General features: G+C 37.0%; 1 protein-coding gene across 21 annotated transcripts in view; it reads left to right on the top strand.

The window, feature by feature from the left end:
* Glut1 (Glucose transporter 1) overlaps nt 1–27,327 on the top strand; it is a 428,124-nt gene that overhangs the window by 355,592 nt on the left and 45,205 nt on the right. For 19 of the 21 annotated variants that reach the window (XR_014441680.1, XR_014441681.1, XR_014441679.1 and 16 more), the window contains 7 exons: nt 2,340–2,500; nt 8,146–8,270; nt 11,397–11,567; nt 14,559–14,666; nt 16,388–16,575; nt 19,077–19,289; nt 26,161–26,385. Coding sequence is in view for 9 of the 21 variants with exons in the window: in XM_083122100.1 (XP_082978226.1) it covers nt 2,340–2,500; nt 8,146–8,270; nt 11,397–11,567; nt 14,559–14,666; nt 16,388–16,575; nt 19,077–19,289; nt 26,161–26,385 (1,191 nt within the window). In the remaining 12 variants the exon portion in view is untranslated. The remainder of the gene's footprint in view (nt 1–2,339; nt 2,501–8,145; nt 8,271–11,396; nt 11,568–14,558; nt 14,667–16,387; nt 16,576–19,076; nt 19,290–26,160; nt 26,386–27,327) is intronic. The other 2 variants (XR_014441675.1, XR_014441673.1) reach the window with 1 other exon arrangement.

Below are 27,327 nucleotides of genomic sequence, written 5' to 3'. Positions count from 1 at the left end.
TCCTGATGGATTCCGCTGCATTTGTGGTGAATATTCTCTGTAGAAACAAAGATAAACATCAGTGACTTTGTAACGGAAGCATATCTTGCATATTTTGGAATGCAGCTTGGAGACCAAGATAAGTCTGGGCTTCCCATAAAGTTTTCAAAACTTGTGTTGAATGTTTACAACAGAAAAAAATGGAGAAAAGCCTGAACTTAGGTGCCTATGGCGTGCAGGGAGCCGATAAACCACCATAATGACTTATTTTTGTGTTGTGAATATGAAGGGCTTCAATCGTTAATGGAGTATTCTGATTTGGAATTACCATGATGACCTGTGCCTCATTGGGAAGGCATTCCTTTACCAGCGTTATTTACTATATTGCCTGACCTTCCATTGCACAATGTGAATACACAGTTGCGGCAATTAGGGGGGTGAGGTGGGCACTTGCCCCCACAGTTTTCACTATTTTTGCCCCCACACTATGCTAAACCATATCTACAAAGGGAAATATTTTGCCCCCCCCCCTCCCCCCCGGTTTAGAATCCAATTGCCGTCACTGTCTACACATTTATTCCAATTCTTCACTCAACAAAACTGGAAGAAGAATATGTAAATATCAAAATGGTCTTACAAAAGCTGTGCTGTCATGAGCCCAAGTGTAGAATGAAACTATCTGTGTAGGATTAAAAAAGATAGTGAACATATAGGTGGCGAGTGTTTCATTACATCTGTACATCCTTTCCTAGATTGAGTATTGAGAAACTAAAATCTGGGATCTTTGATGGGCCTTAAATTGGTAAACTTATAAATGATTCAAATCTCTCAAATTTTAAGAATGATATTGAAGCTTCTACATGGCTCAGTTGTGTCTCAGTTGTCAAGAACTTCTTGGGCAACTACAAAGCCGAAAACTATGAAGAACTGGTGCAAAATGTGCTCACAAACCTTCAAAAATGTTGGAATCAATATGAGCACAAATCCACTTTGACAGATTTCCAGATAATCTTGATGATTTTAATTAAAAACAAGGGAGAGGTCCCACCAAGATCTAAAGGAGATGGAGGAAATATTTCAAATCAGATGGGACAGATACTAGCCATGGCAGATTAGTAGTGGCAATTAGGAGGGGTGGGGAAGACATTTCCCCACCCACTTTCTGTCTCCGCACTATGGCCTCTTAATGCTAAGGCTTATCTACTAAGGGAAACTATGCTATCCTTGCACCTGCCCCCCCCCCCTCAATTGCTGCTAGTGTGACAGATTATTGTTGCGATCTTCTACGTGATTGTTCAGATACCATACATGCAAGAAAATCTCAGAAACTATGTTTTTCTCATCATTAAGTGTGATTAACAATGAGATTTTTATGTTTTTGAATGGGACAGCCATTGCTCAAAAACTAGAGCCAATGTAGAAAACTGATGTCATATTTGAAATCACAATGGCAAAGATACCCTAAAATGACTGTAATTTTGTTGGCAATAAAAAGTGTGTTTACCAGTGTTATTACTCGTAGTTCAGGATATATTTTATTATCCCAGGTATTAGGAGACTTACAAATCTAAATTGTATAATGAGAAGAAACCTCTCCATGCTCAACAGCCCTCTAAGGGCCAAGGGCTGCCAGAGTGGCTTTTTCCAATGAGTGACACATGTTCAGTACATAGTCCCACTGCCGCTATTTTCTGGCTTTCAAGACTGGAGTCACTATTATTTCTTCTTTTCAACTGAGTCAGAGCAGAAATCTTGGGAGCTCCCACCAGGAATCAAACCTGGGACCACTTGCACCAGTGGCGAGAGCACTATCCATTTGGCTTGGTGAGAGCCCCAAAGGGACACTGTATGGTCATTCTTAATGCTACTCTATAATCATTTTTCCTCCATGATACTACTAACATTGTCACATTGTAAGCAAAGGATCCTGGGTTTGATCTTTGGTGGAGGCACATTGCACAGTACTTCGGATCCAACTTTAAAGTAAATTAAACAAACTTACTTTCTGAAACTCTTGTTTTTCAAGATATAAGTAATGCACTTTGTGTTGAGCATGAATTTCACAACATACATGTTATTCTACAGAATGAGCCACGAAAAAGTAACCCAGACTGAAACAACGAGGAAGTGGATTATTTGTAACTACTACTTTATTATTACCATTATTACGATAATTGTTTTTCTCTGAAGGTTTGGTAACTTGTTATAGGAGGTGCTGGAAATGGCTCCTGTTTAAATAAACAATAAATGCTGGCATGGGATTACTATGGAGCTGGGCTACTTATTTGCGATCAACCCAGTATTATGTGTAACTAATATAATGTAAGAAGTAATAATTTAATTTCTTTTGTTCGTTACAGAACATCGAGAACTTTATGAAAGATGTGTACAAGGACCGTTACGGGGAAGACATTCAGGAAGATTCAGTGAAGCTGTTGTACTCTGTTGCTGTTTCAATATTTGCAATAGGCGGAATGCTGGGGGGCTTCAGTGGGGGGATCATCGCAAACAGATTTGGCAGGTACGTTGAGTTTTAAACTTTTGCAGTCTTGATTGGTAGATAGTTACTGCATGATAACTGTATTGAAGTAAAGCTACTGTGATATTTTGTGGAATTTTCTAGGCTAGAAAAATTATGTTTTTGAGGAGTGCATCTTAGAAGAAATGAACAGTGTTGTTAATGGTGTAAAGTTTATTTTACAGAGAAACAAACAGGAAGAAGATTTACTTGGTGTTGAATTAAAGCTAGAATTTTACGAATGCACTTATGGAAGTACTGTGGAACCTGTATTTTATGTTTTTCAGGGATCAAAGATGAAAAAAAAACTTTAAATGCCATAAAATGCAAAATCGTGGAAAATATTATAGTATTATGTTCTTTTTGAACCATATGAATTGAATATACTGGGTGATTACAATTAAAGTTCCCCTACTCGGAGCCCTCTTGAGCCTATTTGAGGCATGTAGAACTGTGAAATTTGGTGAATGGACTATGCAGACCATGGGGAAGAGAATGACAATTAAAAAAATAGTTCCATTTGTTGCCACCAGGTGAAAATGTGGTGCTATTACAGTGCCACATAATGAAAAACAGATGTCAAGCGTACAAATCTTTATTGTTGGTTTCTGTCCGTACAGCAGTGTTCAATATGTGTGCCACCAGCATGAATGACGTGTTGGAAGTGTAACACAACTGTTACACCACATGGATCTTATAGGGGTACCACTGTAAAATGGACCATAGTACCTTTCGAACTGTTGACATGGCAGGGACAATTCACGTGACACAGCTCGCGCACTAGTCGCAGAAAATCAGGAACAAGAAGCTCTGTCCGCCACTGCAACAGCTACTTCGGTGACAACCTCTTCCACAATTGGCAGACCATCATTTTTCTTAACCCATTCGTCGACGTGGGTCCTTTTCGGTGTCCTTTCACATGACGATAAGCACGCACTGCAGCTGCACTATTGCTACCGTTCTGATAAAATAACTTCACCACCAATGCATGTTCTTTCTTCTGTAATGGCATGGTGATCACTTCCGACCTCCTGTTCAACACTCACTGCTGGCATTTGACACAGCAACAAGCTGCTGTCTCCTTTCCTTCAGGTTTTTTCTGCCCAACACCACCTGGTGGCGAAAAATGGAACTATTTTTTTTCATCGCCGTCCTCTTCCCCATGGTATGCATAGTTAATTCACCTAATTTCAGAGTTCTACGATGCCTCAAACAGGCTACAGAGGGCTCTGAGTTGGGTAACTTTAATTGTAACCACCTGGTAAATAATATCAGAGAAGTCCCCATACCCTTATTTGTATGGATCATGTTGCGGCTGTGTTGAAAACTGGCCGGCATTCTTTGATATTAAACTTTACATTCACTTTAGGCCCACAGGACAATTGGTAGTGAACTGCCTATTGATTACAAGCTCTAGTACGATCATGACTTTAGGTCATGTATGCTGATATGGGCTGAATCACCATAATTTAAATATCTACTTTTTATGATAACTTGTTGCCGATTTTGTTCTCTTGCAAATATGTTATACTGTAAATAGATAAATTCATAAGTTATAATAAATATATCTTGAGGTAATATGTACTGTGTAATATAATGTAGGAGTATGGGATTTCTTGGACACTGTAGAATGCAGGAAAATGTAAAATGTCTGAATTTAAAATTGAGGTTTCACTGAATTACTTTTTAACCTTAAATGCCCAAGAGGTCCATTTCTGTCCCAAGAGAAAAGTGCTCAAATGATGGGACATTTTAGGACTAAGGATCTTTTTCATGTAGTAAGTGACTTCTGGAAATATTTTGACTCTGATAATGTTCAGAGATGCATGATTATTATTATTAGTATTATTGTACATGACATGAAGTGTGTCATTAGTAATTAGTGGATAGTACCATTTTCTTTCAAAAGTATCAACACAAATTCGTAATTTTTGCAATCAGAGTGGGACACGCAAAACAATATGTTGGTACTGTTTACAACCCCAACATTGTAGAGCTGCCTCTGTGGGGATGACAGAATTCAAAATTTTGTTTAAAAAATTACTCTTCTAGCTTTCGTTGTCTTCTACTTGATAGAGCAAAATAGGTTTCTGTACTGAACAAAACTAGTTACTATTTGTAACACTATCATTCAAAGTTTCCAAGATATAATTTTTAAAATTGAAATTGTGCTGAATTTTGAACTTCCTGCTGCTCCTCCTTGTGTTAGTGCAAATATCTGGAAAACAGCATGAGTGTGTAAGGTTTTAGGTACTCTGGGTACATGGTATAAATGCAGAAAGTACACGAACGTAAAGAGGAGAGGTTGAAGAACTAGACTTTTAACTAGCTTCAGTGCTCCTTTCTTGACGTGTAGCAGGAAGAGTGGGGTAAGTTAACGGGTAACCAGCTTCATGATATCCAACCCACCAACATACCATCCTTCCTGTCGAGAAGGGCGTTATTTTAACTAGACTTCATCTCGCACCTTGTCATTTGCTGCAAGGGCTGGACCCTCCGCTGTTATGTTCCTGTATCATTGTTTTAAGTGTTCAGCACATCCTTGTTGAATATACGATTTTAATTTCCTCGGACACACTCTTGATCTTCTTCAATTTATAATACATGTTGGAAGACAATGACAGTTGTTTTAACATATATTTTTAGTTCATGTTTTGTGCATGTGCAAATTACTCACTATGTAAAACAATAAGTATTGAATAAAATACCAAATGCAGTTTACTTACGTTATGTGAGTATGTTCCATTTACAAAACGACGTTTTGGGAGTCTACTGCTCCCTTCTTCAGGTTACTTCCTTGGCTCACGTTATCACATATTGCCGTGTCAAATTAGTGTAGAACAAGGTATTAAATGTGGGATGAGGGCTCCTCTCAATATTGAAAAACATTTTACAGATAACAAGAAAGAAGGAATGACAAAGGAAAATGAAGAGGAAGAAAAAGGTGTTTATAGGATTTGGTGTGAATGTAATAAGGAATATATTGGGCAAACTGGAAGAAGCATGGAGATAAGGTGGAGAGAACACAATAAAAATATTAGGGAAGAAGTACCAAGAATGGGTTTTTCCGAACACATTATTGAAGAACAACATAAAATTAAGAAAAGGGAGGTAATTAGAAATGAAAACAAACAAATAAACAGAAACGTATATGAGGCCGCTAATATATGCAAAGATAGGAATAATAAACTAAATGGAGATGATGGGAACCTAGATGAAATGTGGACAAAGATGTTTAAAAGGTGGGAGGTAAGCAAGAAAAACAAAATAGGATTCCATGTCATGCTTGGCATAATCTGCGCTGCTCAGGAGACAGGTGATTTCGAGTTGCAAATGACATAGGATTTCGGTGGAGGGGAGGGGAGTCGCGCAGGAGGGAAATAGAATCGAGGAACTTCCTGCATTCTGCAAGAAAGAAAACCGGATACTACATGTTTGAACGAGGAGTGTGTTTTTACCGTTTTAAGTTTTAAAATTTTTATGTTTTGACTTTTAAGTACTTTCGGTGGTTTTTACGAAGAATGAAAGGTGCAGGGAAGTTTTATCAAGACATGGGCAAGTTTTTAGCAACCCTTTTTTACCAAAGAAACCTATGACCTTATTCCTTGTTCTACACTAATTTGACGCAGCAAGAAGCAATAACGTGAGCCAAGGAAGTAACCTGAAGACGGGAGCAGTCGACTCCCAAAACGTCATTTTGTAAACTGAACATACTCTCATAACGTAAGTAAACTGCATTTGGTATTTTATTAAATACGAGGCGTATTTTTTAAGTAAGTACCATTTTGATATGTACAAAAAACAAGTAAACTTTTTATAACAATTTCATTGTTACATGAAAGACCACACTTTTATCTACTTTTCCACATAATTGCCAAAAATATTAAGGCACTTATCATATCGAAGAACAAGCTTTTGTATTCCATCGTCATAGAAGTTTGCCACCTGAGTTGACAGCCACTGCAACACGGCCGTTTTGAGGCTATCGTCATCATCGTGGCGCTGACTTCAGATATGCTTCTTCAGTTGCAGAAACATGTGGTAGTCCCTGGGTGCTGGATCGGGACTGTATGGAGGATGATCAAATTGTTCCCAGCCAAATGATGCGATGAGATCTTGACAAGAAAAGTCAAGGTGCTACCTAAACGTTTGCTTTTGTGTGCCTCAGTTAACATTTTTGGTACCCATCGTGAGCACAATTTTCGATAGTTTAAGCGTTCGGTAACAATTTTGTAGATAACACTTTTTTAAACTTCAGGGAACTCTTCTGATAATGAAGAAATCGTGAAGCGTCTGTTCTCTTTCACTTTTTCGTCGACTTTCTGCATCAAATCGACAGCGATCACTGAGGGACGCCCACTCCGTTCCTCGTCATGATCATTCTTTTGGCCATCTTTGAAAGCTCTTACCCATTTACATACCATTCCATCACTCATAATGTTTTGTTCGTACACTTCACAAATCTGACGGTGAATTTCAACTGCTTTCATGCCTTTAGCACTAAGAAAACGAATAACAGCGTGTATTTCACAGTCGGCGGGATTCTCAATTGGCGGAGGCATTTTAAATACGCAAAAGCAAATGTATACATGATCGATTGTTACCGCAATGGTGTCTGTGGCTTGCCAACAGATGTAGGTACACAGTGCGCATGCACGGGACACCAACCGCAGCAGCGGAATTTCAAAACTGTACTTACTTTAAAAATACGCCTCGTACTTATTGATATATTTTTAGATTTTTGAGAAGAGCTGGCCTTTTACACTGTTTCTCAGGAAGTTTTTAGACTATGCTTTTTTTATGTGTTGTGTGTGTCCTGTGCACTTTTAACCCTTCTCAAGGGACTTTTTGTACCACTTTTTTAACCCTGAGGTAAGGATTTTAGATAAAGGGTTATTTCCCCATATACATTGAAGGGTACAAAATGCTCATGTGTGCATTTGATGTTTGACTCCCAATCTGAGTTCTAAAATACTAAGAGTTCATAGGGGTCATCCTGTTTGTAGTTTTTATTTTAATCATTTTTACCTACTGCTAAGTTAATACCAACTGGAGCTGATAACAGTTCTCATACTAGCAGTGTTACCAATTCCTACATGTATTTAAACATTTAATCATCTTAAAATTATTCGAAAATCATAAATGTTTAAATATAAGGTTTATATATTGCAACTAAGTCATATTTTACCAGTTTTGCTTTAAAATATTAGAGGATTCATTTGTGTGTAGAGTCTTAATTCTTATGTAATTACATATTTTATTCCAGCATTTCTAGTCACATAAAAAGTCAAATATCAACGAATTTGATTGCTGCCAAGTGGATACACTTTGTACTTTGTATATCATAATTAAACGTTGATATTAGTATACATGTTTTGTGCTTTCCCCTGCTAGTAGCTCCTGTACCAATAACACATTCGTTGACAGCATGAAGAAGTTTCAAATGTATGCACCCTTCCAGAGTTGATGCCTTTTCAAGAGGAAAAATTGTTGCCAGGACTTATGAAATAACCCTCATATAATTATAATAATTCTTATAAACCTCTAGAAAATGTCAATGTACACTTTTCGTAAGATCTATTCATTATTGACTAATTTAGTCTTAAATCAAATAGAATTCAAGTAACACTTTTGTGTTTTTCTTACAGGAAAGGTGGTTTGTTGCTGAATAATGTCCTAGGAATAGGTGGAGCCTGTCTCATGGGGTTCACAAAAATCTCCCATTCGTACGAAATGTTGTTCCTCGGGAGGTTCATAATTGGAGTGAATTGTGGTAAGTATTGTGTACATATTTCTTGAAAGTAATGACTCATTTCCCCCTGAGAGTGTTTGTCCAACTTGTCTGTAACAAGTATCATTAGTTACTAAAATATATTCTAAAACCAATGTTGAGTACATGAATGCTTGAAAATAGAATTCGGAGAGTGAAATTTACTTGAGAAAAGTTTCATTGAATTTTATACAATATTTTTCTTTGACCAAAATGCTACAATTTTGTAACAACTGTCATCAATTATGTGTTGTGCTCTATAAGTCTTCAGCACTAAAATTTAATTTACAATGCTGTTACAAGCAATTGGTTTGTGAAAACATATTTATCAGGTGGGGGCCTAAGTGACCCCCTCCTCCCACAGACACAGCAGTTTTAACTCTATACAATGGAATAAATTATTTCTCAACCAAAACAAAATGAAACTCTGACTACCCAGATAGCACAAACAGCTTGCTGCAAGCATGAAGCAAGCTTCCCATGCCAAGCAAAGTAGCTTGTAGCAAGCTTGTCAAGGCAAGCTATTAGCTGGATGCAAGCTTGCATTAAGCAGTCTAGTTACCAGAATTGGAAGTTGCAGCAAGCTTGCTAAGGCAAGCACACATCGAGCTTGATTTTTCTCTTTATTGATAGCACAAATATGGCTATAATGAACATCGTACATATGCATAACAACAAAGCAAAAAGCAATTGGGGGTCATACATACAATAGTCAACCACCAATATTTATTGTCAGTTCTTTTTTTATAAGCACATTTTCCTGCTCACCCAAAAATAGGGAATAGCTAGGTGCAGTAGGCTGGATAGTTCAATGAACTAATCAATCTCTTTCTACACATTGGTAATGATCAGGCTGGAATGTTCACATGAACTAACCGATCTTGTAATAGTTTTTCATTGCAACATCTAGCCCTTAATTATATAGTTTGGAATCAAAAAGGTTGCTCATGGGAGATTTACTTTTATTCACTGCCCTATATTTTCTTCTCTTCCTTGTAGCTTTATATACACACACACATCTTCGGAAGGGTTTTAAAACCCAATTTTTCACTGATTACAATCAAATATATCATTATTTTTCTTCATATGTTATCTTAAGTTATGTTTGTTCTTCACATTTTTGGCAGAACCATCTAGCGGCCATTGTAGGAAACATAGGATCATGATGTTGCACCATTATTTCACTTCATTCCACTGTATCTTGTTTTATTTAATTTTGTCACTGTTGTTTGTGTTTAATATTAAATGTGTGTGTCTATTGTTATATTTTTAAAAAATACATTTATCCAATCTAAGTACCACATGCATCAAGCTTGCTTCCAGCTTGCCATATCAAACTTGCTTTGACAAGCTATAAGGAAGCTATCATAAGCTTGCCACAAGCTAATGTGCTATCTGGGTATATACTTGCATCGCACTATATTACTCTTTGGTTAGGGAAATAAATGGGGTTCCCTATGAAATAAAAATATCTACAATCCACATTATCCACCATTATCACTAGCACATAGGTGAGAGACTAGTTGTTCACACCATCATGTCAACATGTTACATATAATATCTATGCCTTACATAAACATACGAGGGTCAATATTTATATTTTGAGCCTTGGCAACACTGATTGTAGTTAGGCGCGATTTGACGTTTGCACGGAATCGTCTGGCATTATTGACCATAACGTACTTCAAATGTTTTGTCAATAGCTTGATTTGTGTTGTTTATGTTGCCTTGGAGATTGCGCGACAACAATAAAATGGAATTAACTCGTGAACATTTTCGTGCGATGATTTTTTAAGATTTTCGACGTGGATTATCAAGACAAGAGTGCATCGATCAACTTACTTCCACATTTGGCGATGAAGCCCCATCCTTTGCCACTGTGAAACACTGGAATAACGAATTTAATCGTGGCCGCCATTCGCTCACTGACGAGATTCGCGAAGGTCGTCCAAAATCAGTTGTTGTTCAAGAAAACATTGATGCTGTGCAAAACCTAATACTGCAAGATCGTCATGTGACATACTGTGAGATTGAGGCAACCATAGGCATTAGTTCCACCAGCATATATAAAATATTACATGATCATTTAGCTGTGAGAAAGGTATGTTCTCGTTGGATCCCACACAATTTGACAAAAACTCAAAAAGACGCTCACGTCAATTGGTGCAAACAAATGCTCAATAAATACAATCGTGGTGCTTCAAAAGACGTATATAAGATTGTAACAGGTGACGAATCATGGATATATGCATATGAGCCGGAACGTAAACAGCAGTCGACTGTATGGGTGTTTCAAGATGAATCCAATCCAACAAAAGTTGTTTGCGCTCGAAGCACATCGAAACAAATGGTCGCCTGTTTTTTCGGGAAAACTGGTCATGTGGCAACTGTGCCTTTAGAGGAACCTAGAACGGTCAACTCTGAATGGTACACAACAATTTGTTTGCCAGAGGTCTTTGGTCAAATACGGAAAACAAACAAACACCGTCGGATCATTCTTCATCAAGACAATGCCAGCAGTCACACATCTCGTCTAACAACCGACTTTATGAACAGTCAAAAAATCGAATTGATGGGTCATCCACCATACAGTCCTGATTTGGCACCCAATGACTTCTTCTTGTTCCCGAATGTCAAGAATAAATTGCGTGGACAACGATTTTCGTCGGCAGAAGACGCCGTTGATGCGTTCAAAAACCATATTATGGAGGTGTCTCAAGATGACTGGAAAAACTGCTTTGACTAATGGTTCGAACGAATGCAAAAGTGTATTGACCATAAAGGAGAATACTTCGAAAAACAATAAAGCAGTTTTCAATGCCAAATTCCTGTTTTTTCATTGTTAGGCTCAAAATATAATTAGTGACCCTCGTAATACATCTGTGGGGTGATTGAGCATTCCCCTATTTACCCCACTAATGACAACACCTGTTGCAATACCTGTGACACCATGCAGTTGTTTTGACAAGAACATGCTGGTATTTCAACACAAAGTATTACAAATTCCCCTTCGATGCTGATCATCTACTAGAAATTGTGACTGAAAATGAAATTGGCTCTCTTGTTTTTATTACATATTTTGTATGAAAGAGAGTACTATCTTCATTGTATCTTTCTGCTTCTTTTCAGGTCTAAACACGTCCCTTGTCCCTATGTACATTTCGGAAATCGCACCATTGAATCTTCGTGGTGGTTTAGGCACTGTGAACCAGCTTGCCGTCACTGTAGGCCTTCTAATTTCCCAAGTGCTGGGCATTGAACAAATCCTCGGCACCGACGATGGCTGGCCTGTTCTTCTTGGTGAGTCATACTTCTTTTTTGCTATAAATATTTGCATCATTATTTTGTATAATTTATATTCCTTATAGCAGATGAGTCAGGTAATGGTAAAAACCATGGGGTAATACATGATGCAAGGGTGTTTGTACAGAGTTTAAATTGTAGGAATTTCAGTGTGATTTTTAATAAATCCCTAACAATGGCAATTTACCACTGACTCAGTGGCATGCCTTACGGGAGGGGCTTTCTGGGGGTCATAACCCCTCCCCCCTTTGCCCAGTATTCCTAAAAAAAGAATTCAAACACAGGACAATATGGTAAAATGAGGACTTACTACTAGAAAATGAAAATCTGTAAGTCCTTCCCACCATGTTTGAAAATCCTGGACATGCCACCCATACTGCAGCAGTGTTTGTGTAATTTATATTTCTTATAGCAGTTATGGAAGAAACACAGTTACAAGTAACGTTTACTTTTTTTTAGAGGAATTCTAATTGTAACTACCTACTTTTAGAAGTAAGTAGCTGTACTGTAACAGACTTACTTTTTTTTACAATAGTAGTAACACTGTTAACAGTTAGTTTTAGTTAATTTATGACACTTAAATTCTTAAATTGCATGTTACTTCTCTCTTCATAAACTTTTGTCTTCACGTTTAATATCTAAGAAACTAAAACTTAAAATATACAAAACAGTAATTTTGCCTGTAGTATTATATGGGTGTGAAACTTGGTCCCTTACATTGAAAGAGGAACATAAATTGAGAGTATTTGAAAATAAGATCCTTAGGAAAATATTTGGACCTAAAAGGGATGAGGAGACAGGTGAGTGGAGAAGGTTACATAATTTAGAACTACATAATTTGTAGTCATGTCCAGATATTATTAGAATAATTAAATCAAGAAGACTTAGGTGGGCAGGCTATGTGACACGTATGGGAGAGGAAAGAGGAGTTTACAGGATTCTTGTTGGGAAACCTGATGGTAAGAGACCTGTAGGAAGGCCAAGACGAAGATGGATGGACAACGTTGAGATGGATTTAAAGGAAATCGGGAGGGATGGAAAAGAGTATATAGATCTTGCTCAAGATAGGGACAAATGGAAAGCTTGTGTTGCTGCAGCCATGAACCTTCGGGTTTAAGAAGGCTAGAGAGTTAGTTAGTTAGTTTTAAATTCTTAAATACGGAGAAACTAGTACTTGCTTTTATCCGCGAAGCTGTTTTTTTCTTTTTCGATTAATTTCAGTGGCCACTGCCACCATCCTCGTTGGACCTTGCTGTACTGTTGCTTGGCGTGTGTCTTTTGTTTGTAGTTCTCTGGCTGCCGCTAGGTGCACTGTTGTTAACTGTGCATCTCGGTCTGTGTCGTCTGCTATTTTCGGGTGATAACTGTGGTGGTAGGGGAATCCAAGTGTGGTGCGCTTGCCCACTATCAATGTTTGGCTCGTGCGGGAAGTGCATTATGGCATGCGTTTCCTTGATTAGATGCACGCCAAGCAACAGTACAGGAAATTCCAACGAGGATGGTGGCAGTGGCCACTGAAATTAATCGAAAAATAAAAAAACAGCTTCGCGGATAAAAGTGAGTACTAGTTTCTCCGTATATACTACCGCGTCTCTCTCTTCCCAATTATGAATTACATTCTTAACTTGAAAATTTGCGACATGGGTGAAGAGCTTAATTAGTAAATGGTTTTTCTGTGCATCTTCTTTGGATGCTAAGATGAAAGGACTCACCTAGGATGCAGTGTTAATTGGATATTATCCATTGTCTAGTGCTTTTAACTATACGTATTCACACTATGTTTCCAGAGGGCATCACAGTGTAGAATTCCAGCAAATATGCTCCCCTCTCCTCAAAAAATTAGAAATTGTAGCATAAGTGGAGCAACAATTTAGCACAGAATTTTAGTGTGCTGTGGAGTAGTTTATTATCACACTGGATTTGTAGTAAAGGCACAGGTCTGTCTTATGTTTGATCTCCACCACTGGGAGATGAAAATTTTTTCAGATGAAGACTTGATTGATTTGCTTTATTTTGCTTCGCTTTTTGTGCCACTTTTGCCTAATTTGCGAAGATGGGATGAGTGACGATATGATGAAATTGATGAATGGACACTCACAAACATCTATGCCCAGGCCAGGATTTGACCCCTTGCGCTGTAGCACGATGTGTTAAGCACTCTGCCTTCAGCGAGGGAAGAAGTGTTGGAATAAGTATAGTTAAGAGCACTAGATAATGAATAATGTCTAGTTTCTTTTTTTGATGGGAACACAAAATGTGAAATAACACACCAATGTTAATTGTTCGTGGTTTTAAAAGGTGTTTTGTCACGAAATAAAGTATAAAATTCAGAATAAACTCTTAAACATAGAATTTAGAGTTTATTTACCAATGTGACTCTTTCTGAAGTTTGAATTATCCTGTGAATTATGCAAATCACAGAAAATTCATTAATTCTGCTGTAAATATTTGAGAAGCAGAACAGACTCCTTTACACAGGAATAAACTTAATACTCTGACGACTACATAAATGTGCTATTATAAGGAAAAATGATTGATTGATTTAAACGTTTTGGGTGTGGCGATATGTGTGGTCATTTTGCACCTTTCAATTACACATGGTGGGGGGGATACCCTTATTTAAGATCCTTACCTTAAAATTAAAATAGAAAGGTGTAAGAGCCCTTGAGAAAGGTTAAAGTTTTAAAGGGACCTGTGTAGGACAAACACAACACATTAAAAAGGGAGAAAGTTTATTTTGCGTAATGAGTATAGTTTTTTAAAATAAAATTTAGGGTAATACTCACCATTTTAACACTGAAATGCAATTTTATATACTGCTTTTGATCAAAAAATGTGCCAAGTTTTTGTACTGAAATCTTGAATTTTTAATCACCTTAAATAGTAATAACTAAGGAATAATATTAGTAGGGTGTGTGTCGAATGATTCTATTTCCTGCTTTGCAACACACTGTTTGATGGTTCTCTTTTTAATCTTTAACATTGTAGGCTTGGCAATATGTCCCGCAATTTTGCAGTTAATTCTTCTTCCTGTGTGCCCTGAATCTCCACGTTACCTGCTGATGACAAAGCAGTGGGAGGAAGAGGCAAGGAGAGGTGAGTGTTGCCATCTTTGGTTAAGTCACAATTTCTGTTAGTTATTGAATATATTTTGTTTGCAAGTTTTTGATGTTTAAATACATAGGGGACAAAAATAATGTGTACTTACACTTGTTTATTTAGTTTTTGTTTTTCATGAATCTGATAATTAATTTTTTGAGCATACATTTATGAAACAAAGAATAGTGCAGTTAGACTTTTATGTGATCATAAATATTATATCTGTGTAATGTCCTTATTTATTAATATTTCATTTAACTTATTGATTACATTTTATATATTTACGTTTAAAGAAATAATACATGCATATTGAATGTTGCTTGGGTTAACCATATAAATAGTTGCTCATCCTATCAAAATATTGTGTTTATTACTAGTTTAATTTATTACTTACCTTGACTGTAACTTATACCTTTTTTGTGTATGTATTTGTATCTTTCTTTTTCCTATTTAGTCTTTTTTGTGAATGAAGAGTGTAAAAGTTAATAACAAATTAGAATCACTGTGCATTTCAGTACACAAACTGTATGAAATGTAAAAATATAATGAAAAACTATTGTGCTGAATATTCACTCATACGGTGAATCAAACTGAGAAATCTCTCCAAGGATATATTAATAATAATCAATTTTGAATAACATTAGTTTTTATTTGCTTTTATCATTGTTATTGTATAATAATAATCAGAAACATGATAATAATTATCGTTATTGTTATTTCTATTTAAGTTTTGACAAGAAAAGCTGTTCTAACCAGTACTAACCAAAAAAGGTAAAGGTAAAGTGCTCCCCTGTGCTTAGCACCATGCCATGAAGGCGTATAGGGGGTGTGGGGGTAATGCCCCACACTTTCTTGATCCAGTCATGAGTGGGGGTGATGTGATCAGCATCATGCCCCTGACCGCCTTTACCCCCCAGGGTTTCCCCCAGGTACCCATGTCATTCAACGCTGGGTGGGCGCCGGGGCCACTTCCATCGTTAGAAAAGTTCCCGGATTTGAACCGGCCGGGCATCGAACCCGGGAACTTGAGCATGGTAGTCAGACGCGTTACCGACTGAGCCACCGCAGCCACAACCAACCATATTCCTAAATGGCTGGGATCATAGTTCCGAAATAAACTGATAATTGTGAATAGTGGAAGTGAGCGAGTCACTGAAGTTGACAGTAAAGTAAAGGTAGACCTGATGAGCCTACATACCATAGTTGCAATGTGTGTGTGTGTATGTGCAAGGATTTTCACATGATTTTTTCTCGAAGGGGGAGGGGGGTTAGCAGTGCTCAAAGAAGTAGGGGGGACATTGGGTATGCCATCCCCCAGTGAAGACAATTCTCATAATTTTTCCTTCACAGTATAATTTGCATAGATATCCCCCACCAATTGCATTTTTTCCATGTTTATCCATGTAAGCATCCCTCCACCTTTCCCCAAACTGGGTAAAGCATCCCCATCCCCTTTCCATAGCTAGGGGGCCAACTAATATTTTATATCTTCCTCGTTAGTCATAAAAACTCATAACTCATATTTTACCCTTTATTATTTTTATTAGTTTACATATCACAAAATTGGAATGGAATTGAAAAAACCTTGGCATTGTAAAATTCAGACTTGCTTCTGTGTGGTATTGGCTCAACCATAAAAATAATCAACGAACATTACATAATAATTATAATTAGTGTATTTCCTTTAAAGAATGCTCTTAACTATTTCCTTGTTCCAGCGTTACGAAGGCTACGAGCCTCAAATCAAGTGGAGGAAGATATCGAAGAGATGCGAGCAGAAGAAAGAGCCCAGCAAGCTGAAGCAACCATTTCAATGTCTGAACTCATCTGCTCACCCACACTGCGTTCACCGCTTATTATTGGTGTTGTGATGCAGCTCTCCCAACAGCTGTCCGGGATCAATGCTGTAAGTCCATTACCGGATCCAAACTTTTGTCTGTACTGAGTGTAGCAATGCGTTTGAAATGGTGTTTGCTACCACGGTAGGGTGGTCAGTGTAACGTGTTCCAAAGTCAGACATTGTAGATTCAAACCCTGGTTAGGTATATGGATCTATTGTTGTTGTCGTCCCATCGCTATTTCATCAGTTCATCACTTCATCATTCATCATCAACATTAAGATGAAGAAAAGCAATATAAAGTAACCATAGAAGAAATTATGTTCACTAGAAATTGTCATTATTATTCAGTAGGCATGGTTTGTCTGCCAGAAATCAGTTTGAGTTATGGTTTTAAGTTCACTTTATGCGCAGGTAGGCTAATTGGGACTGTACCTACAGTTTAAAGTGGGATCTGAACCACTATGTTACTCCACTGGGCATTGAACTCAAGACCCCTTTCTTACAAGGTGCCAACGTTACCACTATCCCACTGGGGAGGATACCAGCCATCAGTGGCCGAACGTATCTAGATGTACAAAATTTTAAGAGATATCCTCTCACATAAACCAAGTCACATATGTATAATATAACATAATAGCTTTTTTAATCTATACATAGTACTGAGAACAACAATGGCCAAATACAGTACATCATTTAAATTATCTATTAGAATATTTATCAGTCCCACCAAAATTGTTACAGTTTACTGAGAGTGGGGAGTTTTGTCTAGTCCTGTATTAAGAAACCTTGTAACCAGTAGAAGTAGAACATATAGTAATAAGTGTAATTGCTATTGTTGTTGTATAATTCTTATTGTTATTGACCATGAGTTAGTGCCAGAAAATTTATATTTGTACTGTATCTGTATAGTTAAGAACCATTTTGAAATTGTTGGTAAGTGTGTCAATCAGGTAAATAGTGTATAAATTAATGGTGATTGCGCTTTTTTTTTATGGGTGTAAAAGAAGTAATTATATACACTGTTACTTAATAACATTTTGGAAAACTGATATCCCCTATTCAAAGCCAAAAATGCATTACAGTGAACTAGTCATTTAGTAATAATAATCAATTTTTTTAGCAGGTGAGAATCAACCATTTTATTTATCTACTTACTTACTACATTATCATTGTTATTTCTCTTGTAGTTTACATGCATACAAGAAAAACTATTATCATTGTTGGTAAGAATTTCTTATTGATAAACCCTGGATGAAATAGGTATAAAGGGTCTGTTGTAAAACTTTATCCTTTGATACAAGAACCAATTGCAAAGAACACACAAGGCCCCATTTATTCTTCAGGAATATTACAGTGGTCCAGTTACATTATACTGTGGTGTATCTGTACATGAACTTCAAAGTTTGTTTTTGAGTCCACTTTGTGCACAGATAAGCTAATTGAGACTGGAACTACAGTTTAAAGTGGAATCCAAACCACCATGCACCTCCACTGGGTATTGAACCTGGAACCCCTTGATTACAAAGCAACAGCGTTACCGCTACACCACCAGGGCTATTGCATGGGCATAGCCAGACTTTTCTCCATGGAGTGGCAAATGAACCTTTTTTTAGGAGGGCAAACAACACTGTCCAAGGAAGGACAATGCTTCATTTTGAATTATTTGAAAACTGAATAACATTTATTTTCCTTGCCATGTAAAAAAGCACAATGAAATGTTTTACCACTTGTTTTCTGGGGAGATAGGGCAAGTGTACCTCTTGCCCCCACTGGTTACATTCATGCCCTGATGTAACTGTATTGTATGGGAAGGAAAATAGTACTGATTTACTTACGAATTAGGGATGGGACAGATTAATCTGTTCTCTATCTGTATTAGTCGATATAGGCATGTTGGTGTTTCGGTTTATCGGCAAAATTACCGATTATTTTGCTGATCCGATATATCTATAAATACGTATCTTATACTTTAATGAAAAGTTCTGTCATTTTTTAATAATTTTTATGAATAACCTCCACGCACTACTTTTTAAAAAAGTACATGTCTAAATATGCAACTTCTTTTGCACTGCAGTCACTTTAAAACACAAACCTCCCTGATGGCATTCTGGTATCGTCGTCATCTTGTAATCAAGGGGTCCCAAGTTCGAACCCAGTTGAGCTACATAGTGGTTCGGATCCCACTTTAAAAACTGTAGGTCCAGTCCCGATTAGCCTTACTGTGCATAAAGTGGACTTAAGACACCAACTCAATCAATCAAAACATAGAAACACACGTTCATTAAGGAGGTCAATGAATCTCTCAGGTTCTTAAAGGGCCATTTGGAATTTTATATTGGATGAGTAGAATATTGGTTATCAGTTACATTTTCCCACATTATACGTTCAATCTTGATGGTCCGAACGCAGAAAATTGTTTAAAGAATTTCGTCCATTTTACATTTTCACACGTTTAAAGTATTTTCAACCTGATCCCCCTGAAATACATAAAATCGAGGTTCCACTCTAAATTAATATGCTTCACACTGTGTTTTGTACGAAAATTTATTTTCATTCATCTTTGCAGGTGTTCTATTACTCCACGGGTCTTTTCATCAGTTCAGGCTTACCGGAAGAAAGCGCTAAGTTTGCTACAATAGGAATTGGTGCCATTATGGTCGGGATGACATTAGTGTCCATTCCTCTCATGGATCGTACCGGCCGCCGAACCCTACACCTATATGGCCTCGGTGGGATGTTCATCTTCTCCATATTCATCACCATTTCCTTCCTGATTAAGGTGTGTATACAAACAACGGTGGTCCGTGACGATGGCTGCCAGAAATTTATCTGTTGCCATCGCAAGGGTCAACACCTTCGCACCGAGCATTTACTGCATGGTTCACTGCTTTTCTCTAATAACTTCCATCAAATGGCCAGAGGATTCCTGATAGAGGCATCTTTTTTGTACATAGAGCCTACATATTGAGAATTAGTTAGTATGATCAGAGATTACTAAGAAGAAATCTGCCTTAAGGGACAGGCATTAGTTTTTTTCTTGACAAGACAAGTAGTGCATAATATTTATGGTAGAGCATTTTAAAAAATTATTAGTGCCATGCTCTTTAATTCACTGTACATCTATGCTACGCACAGTATTTTCTGTCTTTTGAACTCCATCTGCATATTTCAGAACAAACTATGAGATTTATTTTTAGGGATGCCAGGCGCAGGATGTCCTGTATTCTATGATTAGTTTTTATGTCTTGTAAGAGTTTAATGTAATATATATAATATAATATGTATTAGAATTGGACTAAGCTGATAGCACTTAGAAAAGGATTCTGATTCGAGTGCTGATATTCTTGCTGATTCCAACTGATCTTCAAAGTTGTAACAATTTAAAGCAAATCAGAGTACATTTAAATTTTAATAACCAAATTTGTCATTGGAACTTTACCATAACAGTTTATCATTGTTCTGCTTTAAAATATTCATAAATTCACATGACAATTTTTTTCCAAATGTCCCCACAATGTTGTTGCAAAAATAATGAAAATTATGCATTTTTCATAATTTCAAGGATATTTAGGCTGCAAAAGTGTTGCGTGGCATTTTTGCAGAGTCCACAGAAAACGTGGGCTCAGGAAAGTATTGGTGATAAATTTTGAACCCATACTCTCGGATACCATTCAGTATCAGCACTGCCCTACTTACAATATATAAAATATATCACTGCTGTGTGTTTGTGTATAAGAACTGTTTATTTTTCTCTCTCTCTCCTGCATTGGCAAAGGAGAAATATGGCAACACTAGTTATTTTGTATAGCAGTGTACTCACCAGTTCTTATGTTAACTCAAATGGGGCACTGAAAAATTCCAAGTGAAAATTGTTCATTCAGCCTCCCTGATATCATAGTTGCTAATGCTCTTGCTTGTAATGAAGATGTCCTAGGTTGGTTTTTGCTGAGAGACAATCCACAATGGATCATATCCCACTTTAAATTGTAGGTTTATTTTCCATTAGCCTATCTGAGCATTCCGTGGACTAACACTTTATAAATTGTTTATTGCTGGTAACGTTACAGCCCTTAATTCAGGTCACATCAAATTGAATCAATAACGGTTACAATATAAAATAAGGTAACATTTCTTTATGAACAACAATAATTGCAACTATGGTACATAAGAAAACATTATACTGGCAAATTCCAAATAAAAATTCCACACTAAGAAACTAACTACACCATACACAAAATAAACTTAAATCTGAGATGTTACGTACATATCTTTGTTAAAACACTAAAATAACACACAAACAGCACGATCAGAGAGGATTTCCTAGAAGCCCTGAAAATATGCCTCAACAATGAATTCTTCACTTTTGAAAAAAAAATCTTCCACCAAGCGGAAGGGTTAGCCATGGGAAACCCACTTTCCCCGTGGCTAGCAAATTTAGTTCTTGAAGCCTATGAAGATGAAATCCAGTCAAAACAACCATTCCCACACATCATTTCACAGTTACGTGGATGACTTCCTCATCATATACCAAGATGAGGAAATGTTCGAAGAGTACGTCAACAGCTGGAACCACGTATGTGACTCCATTCAAGTTACCACAGAAAAAGAAATGAACGAGACCTTAAATTTTCTAGACATCTCCATATTCAGAGAAAACAATCGTTTTGCAACCAAAATCTACCGCAAACCCACGGCAGGATCCCGATTCATACATAAACATTCCAACCACCTACCAGGTCAAAAAGACAACATCTGGAACAACTTTGTTAGAAGAGCTGTGCACTTAAGTTCCAACAACCAAGTGCTGCAAGAAGAATTGGACATCCTAAGACAACAGGCCTCCCTTAATGGCTACAGCCCCAGTGTAATCGACGAGAACCTGCTAAAAGTGAAAGAAAAAGGAAAAAAAACAGAAAAAAGCCAAAAACCACCTTCCCACAAACGAAGAAGAGGATCCACGACTATGGTTAGGGATACCATTTATACCAGGACTTTCCACCAAACTCAGATGCATCTTGGAAAAACGTAACTACAGAATAGCATATAAACCCGGAAAATCCATAGGACTTAGCAGGCTTCAAAACGTACGACAAAGACCAAAGACCCCTTAACAAACTCTGGCATCTACAGCATCAAATGTGAATGCAACCAAAAATACATAGGACAATGCAAAAGACCCATCAAAGACCGTTTCGCCGACCACCTAGGATACATACGCATGAAAGAAAGTTCTTCTGGTTTATCCAAACACGCCTTAGAAACCAACCATCAACTTCCACAGGATTGAGTTTCCTTCATTGCACATGTGAAAGGAAAAATAGAAAGGGACGTTAAGGAAGGGGTACACATGATCAAAAACACAAATAATCTCAATGACAATTTATGTGGAAATTTTTATTCTTCTTGGTACAACACAGTAAAACTCAAAAATCCATCTCCCCCAACCAGCATTCCAAACCCACCGGGAAACCCTGGGGGGTAAAGGCGGTCAGGGGCGTGATGCTGATCACATCACCCCCACTCACGACCGGATCAAGAAAGTGTGGGGCGTTACCCCCACACCCCCTATACACCTTCATGGCGTGGTGCTAAGCACAGGGGAACACTTTACCTTTTACCTTTTACCAAGACTTACCAACACTGCAAGACCGCATCGACATCTGCCGACTGACACATGAAGTAACACCAGTGTAACGACAACCGCGTCCACTCTGTCTTTCCTCGACCAGCCCTGAAAATTACTCCGTGAAGGAGTCGATAGCTTGGAAGAACTCTGAAGTATTTTTTTATCGTGCTCTTTGTGTGTTATTTTAGTGTTTTAACAAATATGTTGCCGGCACGTGACGTAAGAAGTTTTCTACAGTCATATTGTACATATCTTTCTCGAAGATGTCATTTCACAAATTGTTTGCTTCCTAATAATTCTCCCGACAGTTGTATGATGTATACCTGCATTTCCAACAATTTTCTGTTGGGGGCAAAAACACAGCTGTCAACCCCAATTTCATCCCTTGCATTCATGGTGAATTCTCCTTGATTTTACCCATATTCTGTATGTTCAATTAAGGGTTACTGCACTCTTTATCAGTGGTAGGATGCCTTACTATCTTAATAATCTTATAGAGATTTGCCAATAAAAATAGAAAGGCAATAAAATGTCGTTTAATAATATCTTACAAGAATTCTTAGGCATCCCTATCTACTACTCTGCCCTCCTCCCCCTTCTGATATTTTTTTCTGACATCACTACTGCATTGCTTATTCCCACACACAGTCTAATTTTCATGCAAAACTTTTGGTAAAGTATTTTCTAACACAAATTCGGTTTCGAAACGGTCTAGTATATTAAGTCCTCTATTTGTTCCAAGTCTACACATGTATGTGTGTGTGTGTGTGTGTGCACTCACTTGATACATGTAAATACATATATCCATCATGTGTAGGGCCATACCATTTTAAGTGTTTCACATATTCTTTACAAATGTGCCTAATTTATTTTCCTCTGGCAGAGCTTTAACCTTCCCAACAATTTATCATCTATGCTGGTAGGTGGTGACTGTGCAAATAGCAAATGTTTTTAGCTTTCTCAATTAGAGCTGGTTTCTTCCACTGCCTGTGAGAAGTTTTTTTTTAGTGTGTGCCCTTACCTTTAGAATGTGTTATGTTTGTCCTGTGCAGGTCCATTTACAACCTTGCACTTATACAATTTCTAAAGGGGGATCTTTACATCCCAGTTTTAACTCTGAGGTAAGGGTTTTAGATAAGAGGATTTTTTCCTCTTATACTTAGGAGGGTACAAAATTGCCATACATGCCAATACACCAAAAAAATGTTCTCATTCACATTCCAAAGATGTCTCTAGCCATGGAATTACTATTTAAAAGAAGCAATATCTGCCAATTTGATGGAAGATAACCTCATACCATGCAGTCTTTTGTAAATATCTGATGCTTACCAGGCCTCAGCGTACGTGTTGTCCCATAGTTCGCGTTCGTAGATATGTATTGTGTGCAACGTTGTACAGAAATAGACAAAGATTTGTGTTGGCAAAATTTGTGATTGTCTCAGTCTTCACTGTCAAGTGCTTCTGTCTTAGTTATTTTGGCAAAGAAGCTTCATGTTGTGCAGTAATTAGTGTGTATTAGAATAATCTCAATGTAAATAATCCCATTATTTTTGTCAGTGCAATTGATTATTAAGTTTTGTACATATATCAAGGTATCAGTTGAAGATGTTAATGTTTGTCATTACAATTATAGCTTGCGAATAGCAATTTGTTATGTTTTTTCACAAAAGAAATAAGAATATTTAGAAACTTTGTAGAATAATTTATCCGTTTATCAGTTTCATCATATCGATCATCCTCATCATTGCAATTATCTAAAACTGGCAGAAAAGCAAAGTAAAATAAACCAAGTCAATCAATCAAGCATTCCATCTACAACCACTTTAATTCAAAGATGAACTAACTAACTCTCTAGCCTTCTTAAACCCAAAGGTTTATGGCTGCAGCAACACAAGCTTTCCATCTGTCCCTATCCTGGGCAAGATCAATCCAATCTTTTTCATCCCTACCAATATCCTTCACGTCCATCTCAACATTATCCTTCTATCTTCGGCTTTGCCTTCCTACAGGTCTCTTACCATCAGGTTTCCCAACAAGAATCCTGCAAACTCTTCTTTCCTTTCCCATCCCTGCCATATTGCCTGCCCATCTAAGTCTTCTTGATTTAATTATTCTAATATTCTAATAATTGAAAGATGCAGCAATGTAATAGTAAAATATGAAAAAATCTAACCCATCCTGGCGATACACAACCTTCACCATAAGCTCTATATGTTGCTGATGTTTCTTCTCAAATGTATACACTTTCTTTCTTCAAAGTCAGAGTTCAGCATTTTTGTAAGTATGAAGGTCATTATATATTTGCAATTATCTGTTTCTCATTTAAAGTTAAGCATTACTTAATTCGGTTTTTAAGAACTAAATTAATTCTTAATGGAAAACATATAAGTATTAAAACACAATTTCAGATGGTTCTTAAGCATTTGAAATATAATACAAAACACAAAATATTATTGCATGGTTGTGTTTCGTATTTCCACATCACTCTTTATATTGTTATTTTACTAATTTCCAAAGACCTCTTCCTTTATTAACATAAATTTTGGCATGTAGGATGGTAGACTCCTGTTCACATAAAAGAGCAGTCTTCATAATGTTGAACAGTTGAAGTATGTGGAACTTTATCTGAACAGGAGTGTACCATTCCAGAACCTGTCTTAATGAAGGTGGAGATGCTTAGAAATTAATCGTAGACTGACAAATAGAGCATTGTAGAAATATGCAACTTTACCATGCTAGGCTTTCACTACCGTACCCAGGGCTGGATTAAGGCGAGTGCTATTGAGCTGCAGCATTAGGCCCAGATGAAAACAGACAAGAACTTTCCGAAAACTGAACAGTTTTCTTTTGCTATATTAACCTGAAAATAAATGTTAGAATCAAATTTGGAGCCCCAATTTTGGACGCCTAGACACAGCGTTACTTATTATACAGTTACTATTATTCTTTGCGCTGAGACGTAACTATAACGTCATTGTGTTTATTGTTCACCGAAGATTTCAAGCATCAGGCCCAATTTAGTCTTAATCCAGCCCTGACCGTACCACACCATGAATAAAATTTTATGCCTTTTCTGTTTGATTATTTCTCTTGAAAAGTTTATTGTTTTTTCAAGCACATAAACACAATTTTCAATGTAATGTTTCAGGGGAACACATGCTCCCCTCATCAGACATTTATTATTCTTAGAATTTTTTCAAGAGAAATAATTCTACAATGCAAACAATATGTACGTACAAGAAAAGTTATTTTCTTTTTGATGTTTCAAAAACACATATTAACAAACACTGCCTGTAATTGTGTTTTTATATTAATATTCTGTGTAGAGAAAAGTTGATTTTTCTAGAAATGATTACAACGTATGTTCCTTGCAGGTGGAAAATAACCATAATTATTATTTCATTATGTATCTTGACGTTTTCCATGCCCTTTTAATCAAGGGTCAACGGAAGAAAATAAAATTCAATTCAATCTTTAAATACTTAATATTTTAAAACTTGTACATATTGTGTATTTGTATATGTTCTTAAAAATCAACTATTCTTGGGTTTTCCATTTTTATGTATTTGTGTGTCAAACCACTTGTGGTTGACATAAATGTAAATGTTATTTTCTGTTGCAAACACCCTGCAAAGTGCTTTGCCGTGTTTATTTTGTCTGTCTACTTCAAATCAATATTTTTTCTGCACGAGTCATTTTTCTCGTAATTATAAAGAGATGTTTTGTTTCGTGTGCATGATACATTTTTAAAAAATGATATTATTTACAATTAGACATTGATTCGCCCATGCTTACACCCACACTGCTTTTTTTTAGCTCTAGTTTTAATGTCCACTGAAATCTTTCCTAACATTGCTCGGAGGAGATGCTCACATGAGTCTGATGCCACAGCACCAGTTTCATTAGTTGCATCTCGTTATTAATATTTTTTTCAAAGTAGCTTATTCTGTGGAGTTTTTCAAGTAGAGATTTGTCGTGTCTCCTCCAGCTACTTGGGAAAGGCGATACTACCGCCCATTAATAGGAGTTTTTTGGTTATGTGCAGGAAATGATCGACTGGATGTCGTACCTGTCAGTCGTATCAACGCTCAGCTTCGTGGTGTTCTTTGCTGTGGGGCCTGGGTCGATTCCCTGGATGATCACTGCCGAGCTCTTTTCCCAGGGACCACGCCCAGCTGCCATGTCCATTGCTGTGCTCGTCAACTGGATGGCGAATTTCCTCGTCGGTATTGGATTTCCTACTATGAAGGTACAGTGAGAGCATTTATGTGAACAGAAATTTCCTCAATATTTATTTCTTCTGTGCTGCAGTGATGTTTCTTACGTGTCTTTTTGTGTGTGTAAACGTGCTACATGCTGGCTACAGGCTGTCAAGGTCACAATGTCTTACCTTTGTTCAAATCTTACTGTTCTATTTGCAGCTAGTCGTCTGACAGATGTACCATACTAGTTATTCCAATGGCTCATTACTCATTTTCAATTTCAGCAAAGATTACATATTACTCTGAACTCCTGCTCTTTTGACAATCAGGGGCATCTGCTGAATGCATGCTGCTCATGCGTCAATTGTGGGAAAAAGGACAGCTTCCTCTGCAACGACATTAATGAGCATTTCTACATTCTAATTTCTTCATATAGGAGAAGTATTTATTTTACATGAGAGCGCTCAACTAAGCTCATATTACATTTCTTGGATCTGAAGTGAAAGAAGGTAATAAATCTTTTCCCACAATTAACGCATGCATCACTTCAGATACAAGAAATGTAATATAATCTTAGTTGAGTGCTCTCAAGTAAAATAAATACTTCTCCTATATGAAGAAATTAAAATGTAGAAATGCTCATTAATGTCGTCACAGAACAAGCTGTCCTTTTTTCCAGCAGGAGACGCCTGCTGACAATATAAAAATGTAGAAATATTAAGAATTTTGAATTTAAAAAAATATGGAAGCCATTGTTGCAATTTTTGACTGATTTTCTTTCCTTTTTGCATTAATTACATTACATTTCTGTAACTAAACATTAATAATTGAAAACTGCTTTACAATAATCTTCTATAACCATGTCAAGTCGCATGAAACACATCAGGAATTGAAAATAGCAAGACAGCTAGTTCATAGTTCAAAATCAAGACTGCAGTCTGACAGGCCCCTCCATAGTAGTTGTGTGATTATCAATGTCTGTAGTGCTG

The sequence above is a fragment of the Lepisma saccharinum genome, chromosome 5 (assembly GCF_977018435.1).
Source record: "Lepisma saccharinum chromosome 5, izLepSacc3.1, whole genome shotgun sequence".
NCBI lineage: Eukaryota > Metazoa > Arthropoda > Insecta > Zygentoma > Lepismatidae > Lepisma > Lepisma saccharinum.
The sequence above is the reverse complement of the archived record's forward strand: the minus strand, read 5'-3'. Positions and strand labels throughout refer to the sequence as shown.